This window comes from Erithacus rubecula (assembly GCF_903797595.1).
Source record: "Erithacus rubecula genome assembly, contig: scaffold_160_arrow_ctg1, whole genome shotgun sequence".
Classification (NCBI taxonomy): domain Eukaryota; kingdom Metazoa; phylum Chordata; class Aves; order Passeriformes; family Muscicapidae; genus Erithacus; species Erithacus rubecula.
Genome location: NW_027636145.1, coordinates 242,293 through 249,935, shown reverse-complemented (window position 1 = coordinate 249,935; position 7,643 = coordinate 242,293). Strand labels below are relative to the sequence as shown.

General features: G+C 56.2%; 1 protein-coding gene across 1 annotated transcript; it reads left to right on the top strand.

Moving 5' to 3' along the window:
• The first annotated feature begins 3,295 nt into the window (after positions 1–3,295).
• LOC306815568 (class I histocompatibility antigen, F10 alpha chain-like) lies at positions 3,296–6,498 on the top strand. The gene is made up of 5 exons (XM_079332143.1): positions 3,296–3,446; positions 4,668–4,931; positions 5,330–5,602; positions 5,792–6,064; positions 6,157–6,498. Exons 1-5 carry the CDS (start codon positions 3,311–3,313, stop codon positions 6,462–6,464), a joined length of 1,254 nt encoding a protein of 417 aa, XP_079188269.1. The 5' UTR covers positions 3,296–3,310; the 3' UTR covers positions 6,465–6,498.
• The last annotated feature ends 1,145 nt before the right edge of the window (positions 6,499–7,643 follow it).

Sequence of the window (7,643 nt, the reverse complement as noted above, 5' to 3'; positions counted from 1 at the left end):
AGGATGTATTGTGACACCATTGGGCCTAACAGAACAATGGGGCTGTTGTGACATTATGGGAGCTCATTACACCAAGGGGCCATTGTAAAAACATGGGATCTCATGGAACCAAGTGTCATTTGCCACGCCATGGTGCTTAACAGTACGAAGGGGCCGCTGTGACTCCATCAGGCCTCACGGAACGAAGGGGCCATTGTGACACCACAGGGCCTCATAGCACCAAGGGACCATTTTGAACACCATGGGTGCTCATAGAACAACCGAGCCAATTTGAACACCATACGAACAAATAGAAACAAGGGGACATTTTGACATCATGGAACCTTGTAAAACCAAAATGCCCTTGTGACACCAATGGACCTCAAAAAACAAAAGGGAATTGTGACACCGTCAGGCCTATGAGAACCAAGAAGCCATTGTGACACCATGGGTCCTAAGAGAAAAAAGTGGTGGTTGTGGCACCATGGGGCCTAACAGAACCAAGTGGCTGTTGTGACACCATTATGTTGCATGGTATCAATGGTCCTTTTGACACCATGGGGTCTGACAGAACTAAGGGATCATAATCACACCATGGTGTCCACCAGAACCCAGGGCCCATTGTGACACCATGTGACTTCATGGAACCAAGGGTCCATTGTGACACCATAGGTCCTCAGAAAACCAAGGGGTCATTGTGACACCTGGCGCCTAATAGACCCAAGGGTGTATTGTGACACCATGGGACCTAACAGAGCCAAAGGGCCATTGTGACACCGTGAAGGCTCATAGAACCAATGGTCTATTGAGACACCATTGGACCTCATGGTATCAATAGGTCATTGTGACACCATGGTGTCTCATAGATCCCAGGTTCCATTGCGTCAGTATGGGACCTCATGGAACCAAGCGGCCATTTTGACATCATGGAGCCTCTTGGAACAATGGTCTATGATGACACCATGGGGCCATACAGAACCAAGGTGCCATTGTGACACCTTGGAACTTAACAAAACTAAGGAGCCATTTTGACATCATGGCCTCATAAAACCAAGGGACCAATGTGACACCATGGGACCTCACAGAACCATGTTGTGGCACCATCTGGTATGTCTGATCAAATTGGTCATTTTGACAACATGGACCCAAACAGAACCAAAGTGCCATTGTGACCCAAACCGGGCTCATGGAACCAATGGCCCATTTTGAACACCATGGGAGATCATAGAACCAAGGGGCAATTATTAACACCATGGGGCCTAATAGAACGAAGGGGCCATGGTGACACCATGGGGTCTCATAGAATTAAGGTTGTGTTGTGACACCATGGTGCCTAACAGAGCCAAAGGTCCATTGTGACCCATGGGGGCTCATAGAAGCAAGGGGCCCTTGTAACACCTAGAAACACATAGAACCTCATGGAATCAAATGGCCATTGTGACACTTTGGTGCCTCATAGAACCAAGGGGCCATTCTGGAACCATGGGGCCTCTAAGAACCGAGGGGTGATGTAGACACCATGGAAACTATTGAAACCAAGGGCCATTGTTACACCATGAGGTCTAAGAGAAGCAAGGGGCCATGGTGTTACCTTGGGGCCTAAAAAAGTCATGGGGCCATTTTGACATCATGGAGTCTCGTGGAACCAAAATGCCATTGTGACACCAATGGACCACAGAAACCAAAGGGGAATTGGCACACCCCGGAGCCTAAGAGAACCAAGGTGCCATTGTGGCACCATGGATAGCAACATATAAAAGTAGTCATTATGGCAGCATGGGGAATCACCCCCAGATCTCCCAAATTTCCGCGTCCCCCCAGTTCTCCAGTCCCGGCGCTTTCTTCAGGGCGGTCCCAGGGGGTCCCAGGTGTTTCTCAGAGGGCTCCAGGGGGGTCGCAGCGGGGATCCAGAGGAATTCTCTGTAAATCCCCCTTTTCCCCTCCCCCACCGCGCTGCCTCGGTCACTTTCGCTTCCGCGTCCCAACCCGAGAGACCGGGATCTACCCAGCTACCCGTGACGTCACTGACACTTTGAGTTTCCATTGGCGGGCAGGAAATAGCGGCGCCAATGGCGGGGCCGGAGGCGGCTCTGGGGGCGGGGCCAGCACTGGGGGCGGGGCCAGTTCTGGGAGCGGGATCGCAGCTGAGCAGCGCGATGGCTCCAGCGCTGGGCCTGGGGCTGCTCTTGGGGCTCCTGGGGGACCCGGGGGATGCGACGAAAGGTGAGTGGGACCCCCGAAACCGGGACCCCCCTGAACCGCAATTCCCGGGCACCGGGACCTCCCTGAACTTCCATTTCCGGGCACCGGGAACCCCCCAACCCTCCATTCGCGGGCACGGAAACCCCCGAAATCTCCATTTTGGGTCCTGTGACCCCCCCTCAATCCCCCTCCCCAGCAGCGGCCACACCAAAGTACCCCCTTATCTGGCATGGAGACCCCCCTGTACCCCCATTTTCTGCTCACCAGCACACCTTGAACCCCCATTTTCGGGCAGCAGAACGCCCTTGAGCCCCGAATTCCGGGAAGGAAACTCCCCTTTAACACACATTCCCCAGCACGGGAATCCCTGAACCCCCATTTTTGGGCACGGGGACTCCCCCATACTCCCTTCCTTAGCACCGGGACCCCCCTGCACCCCCTAATCCGGGCCTGGGATCCCCCCGCAGCCCCGTCAGTGCTCTGGGACCCCCCTGCATCCCCATTCCCGGCCATCCCCACACCCCAGTACCGCCCTTTTCCTCGGCTCTTGAACTCCCAGATCTCCCAAATTTCTGCATTCCCCGAGTTATCCATTCCCGGCGCTTCCTGGGAGGGGGTCCCAGGGGGTCTCAGCGGAGATCCAGTGGGATCCAGATGAATTCCCTGGAATTCCCCTTTACTCCCGTCTCGCTTTCGCGTCTCCCAAACCGCGTCCCCGGGATCCGCCCGCCCCTCCCAGCCCCATACCCCCTTTCCCGTGGCCCAGGGACCCCCTGGATCCCCGTTCCTGCCTTTCCCAGCTCCCAGATCCCACTTTTCTCAACACAGGGGACCCCTGGAGCCCCTTTCATGGGCACAGGGACCCCCTGGATCCCCCATCCCGCCTCTCCCGGTCCCTTCCTTGAACCCTGCACCCTTGCCGTCTCCCAGAGAGTCCCAGGTGTTTCTCAGAGGGACCTAGAGGGATCCAGAGAAATTCTCTGCAATTCCCTCGTCCACTCCCCCACCGCGCTGCCTCGGTCACTTTCGCTTCCGCGTCCCAACCCGAGAGGCCGGGATCTACCCAGCTACCGGTGACGTCACTAAGATACTTTGAGTTTCCATTGGCGGGCAGGAAATAGCGGCGCCAATGGCGGGGCCGGAGGCGGCTCTGGGGGCGGGGCCAGTTCTGGGAGCGGGATCGCAGCGGAGCAGCGCGATGGCTCCAGCGCTGGGGCTGGGGCTGCTCTTGGGGCTCCTGGGGGACCCGGGGGGCGCGACGAAAGGTGAGTGGGACCCCCGAAACCGGGACCCCCCTGAACTTCCATTTCCGGGCACTGGGAATTTTCTAAACCTTGATTCCCGGGCACGGAGAAACCCTTGAACCTTCATCTTGGGTCCTGTTACCTCTCCATCACCTCTTCCAGCAGAAGGACCCCCTTGAGCCCCCATTCCCGGGCACTGGGCCACCCCCGAATCTCCCTTTTTAGGCCTGGGGCCCCCCTGCACCCCCTTTTCGGGCATCTCTCTTTTCCCAGACCCGAGTCCCGCCCTTTTCCTAGACCTTTGGACCCCCACGAACCTCCCAACTTTCCGTGTCCCCCCCGTTTTCCACTCCCGGCGCTTCCTGAAACGGGGTCCCAGAGGGTCCCAGGGATCTCAGGAGGGGTCTCAGCGGGGATCCAACGGGATCCAGATGAACTCCCTGGAATTCCCCTTTTCCCCCGTCCCCTCCCCCACCGCACTACCTCGGTCTCTTTCTCGTCTCCCAGGCTGCGCCTCCGGGATCCGTTCGCCTCTCCCAGTCCCAGCCCCCCCTTTCCCTCAACACCGGGGACCCCTGGAGCCCCTTTCCTGGGCACAGGGACCCCCTAGATCCCCCATCCCGCCTCTCCCAGTCCCTTCCTTGAACCTTGGACCCTTCCTGGCTCTCGCCGTTCCGCTCCTTGTCCCCCCAAACTCTGCATCCTGCCAGTTCTCCACCCGCTGTTCGTCTGGGAGGGTCCCTGGGGTATCGTGGAGGGTCTCAGGGGGGGATTCTGGGCTCTGGGACCCCCTGAATTTCCAGTCCCGTGTACTGGGAGCCCCCCCTGCACTACCTTATCCAATACCAATCCCCCCCTGCACCCCCTTTCCCATCCATCCCGCCTTCCCCAGCTCCAGACCCACATTTTCCTTGACTCTGAGACCCTCTGGACCCCCATTCCTGCTTTTCTCAGCCCCCAGCTGCCCTTTTCATCTGCATCAAGGACCCCTGAGCCCCCCATTCCAGCCATCCCGGGTCTCCCCACCTTGTGACCCCTCTTTCCTTGGCACTGGGGAGCCCTGGACTCCCTGGAACACCCATCCCACCTCTCCCGGTCTTGTACCCCCTTTCATTGGCACTGAGAGTTTCCTGAGCCCCTATTCCTGGGCACTGGGACACCATGCACCCCTTTTCCACTTTCCCAGTTCCCCTTTCATTGATCCATGACCCTCAACCCCCCCAAATCTCTGTGTCCCCCCAGTTCTCCACTCCCTGCGCTACCTGCGCATGGCAGTGTCAGAGCCCAGCCCGGGGATCCCCCAGTTCATGGCCATTGGGTACCTGGATGGGATCCCCTTCACACGCTACGACAGCGAGCGGGGCCGGATGGAGCCGCTGACACAGTGGATGAAGGACGGAGCAGAGCCGGAATATTGGGATGGGAACACCCAGATCTATGTGGGGAAACAGCACGTGGCTGCTAGAAACCTGGAGATACTGCGGAACCGGTACAACCAGAGCAGGGGTGAGTGGGGGGATCTGTGGGGCTGGGATGTGGATGCATGGGTTGGGGTGGGATCTGTGGGGTTGGGATGGGATCTATGGGGTTGGGATGGGATCTGTGGGGCTGGAGTGGGGATCTATAGTGCGTGAATGGGATTTATAGGGCTTGGATATGGATCACAGGCCGCCAAGGGGCTGAGATGGGGATCCATTAGGCTGGGATGGGATATCTTGTCCTGCATGGGATGGGATGGGATCCATGGGGCTGGGATGGGATCCAGGGGGTTGGGATGGGGATCTGTGGGGCTGGGATGAGGCTCTCTGGGTCTTTATCAGACCCTGGTGCTCCATAGCACTGGAATGGGGCTCTGTGGGGTTGGGACACAATTCCATGGGTCTCTGTGGGTACAATCCCCCCAGGTCTCCACACGTGGTTGCGAGTTGCTGGCTGTGACCTCCTGTCTGATGGGAGCATCCGTGGATCCCGCCTGTACAGCTACGACGGGTGGGATTTCATCTCCTTTGACCTGGAATCCAGGAGATTGGTGGCAGCCGACAGCGCTGCTGAGGTCACCAGGAGGCGCTGGGAAGATCAGAATGTGGCTGAGGGTTTTGCAAATTACCTGGAGCACGAATGCCCGGAGTGGCTCCAGAAATACGTCAGATATGGGCAGAAGGAGCTGGACCGCAAAGGTGGGAGCAGAAGTCATGTGGGAATGTGGGATTTGGGAATGGAGGACTTGGGAACAGGTTAATTCCTGTGGGGATTCCATGGGCAAATCTCACCCCCATCCCATTCCTATGGAAATCCATAGGCAGATCTCACCCCCATCCCATTCCCATGGAATTCCATGGATGTCATTGACCGTTATCCCATTCCAGAGCCCCCTGATGTCCATGTGTCCGGAAAAGAGGAACACGGGATGCTGATCTTGTCCTGCCACGTGTACGGATTCTACCCCAAGGCCATCGCAGTCAACTGGATGAAGGGGGATGAAATCCGGGATCAGGAGACGGAGTGGGGCGGGGTCGTTCCCAACAGCGACGGCACCTTCCACACCTGGGCCAGGATCGAGGCGCGGCCGGAGGAGCGGGAGCAGTACCGGTGCCGGGTGGAGCATCCCGGAATGTTGGAGCCCAGAATCTTCGCTTGGGGTGAGGCTGGGAATGTGGAATTTTGGAATTGGGGAGTTGGAATTCCCAGATGGGGATTCCCCTCCCCCTCCTCACCATCCCTCGATTCCCAGAGCCGACATCTGGTGGGAATCTCACCGTGGTGGTCGCTGTGTCCATTGTTGCCATCATCATCCTCATTGTCCTCATTGGATTTGTCGTCTGGAAGCGCCAATCCGGTAACACACGGGATGGGGATCAGGGAGGGGCACAGATCCACCCAGCACCGTTCTGGGAATCCTGTGCCACCGACTCTGATCCCACTGTTTTTCCACAGGGAAAAAGGACGGGAAGGGATACATCATTACAGCCAGTGAGTACCAGTGGTGGATCCAGCTCTGGATCCCCTCCGTGTGGATCCCAGGATGGATCCTGGGGTTAATCCCAGTGTGTGATCCTTGCTGGAATCTCATGGATGTTCTCTTTCAGCAGGGAATGACTGCAGGAATGGAGCCTGGCTCTACCTCCCAGGACTCATTTCCCACTCTGTGTCTCGTGTCTGAGGTGTCCCCAGGCGTGTTTGGCCACGTCGGGCTCCTGGAGGGGCAGTGGGATGGGGGGAGAGGTCAGGGTGAATCAAGGGTCTGGAAGAATTAAAAGGGTTAAGAGTATAGTTAGAAGGATAAAAGGAATATATATTAATTAAGAGTTTAGCAAGAGGAATAGAACCCGAGTAGAAGGGCTAAATATTAGCAGATGGAACTAGTTAGAGCTAAGACAATAAATCATTTGCTTGACTTTATTGTATTTGTAGAAGCAGGATGGGAGGATAGGGCATTGTAAACGTGAAAAAACCATAACTGCACCTGGGCCCCAAAACCAGTCAGAAACTGACTGGGGAGTTTGGACTGTGGCCAAGGGACCAGAGAGCCTGCCAACAAGACAAAGATGGAAAGTTTACCGTGAGGAAGACATCCCTGATTTCATCTTAGAAGATCACTAACCCATTTCAGGACCCACTGACCCATTTTGAACAAAGGACTGCACAAGCACAAAAGGATTCTGAGCTCATGTTAATATGAAATGAGGTTAGGCGAGGTTAGTTAATACATATGTAGAGGCATATTGGGTAATTCTATGAATATGTAAGATTCTTGTGAATAAACTGAGAGCCAGAGAATCTGTGAATTTTGCACACATCTTTGGGATGTTACTGTCCATGTGCTGCCTGGTGCTATCAATAAACATACCACTTTCTGTCATTAGCTGGGGAGTCCTTTCTTCCATTCATTTGGTGAGCCAGCCAGGAGATCTATGGCTGTGAGATCAGACCGGGGTGTGGATGTCTCTGGTGCACCACCGGGATCTACCTGGAGAACCTCCACTCCCTGGCTGCTCATCGTGGGGACAGACAAGACCTGCTGGGACTGTGTGAGAGTCCGTGTGAGCCTCTCGTCTGTTTCTGCCCAACGACCCTCGCCTGAGGCCTGCGCTGGCCAGGGATGGGAGGAACGCCAAGTGACTGTTCCGCAGGTGATGCCTACCAGGACTGGTTTCTCATGAAAACTAGTCACGGGGCGCTGACTCAACAAAGCTCCCACAGATAGAAGAACAATGGACT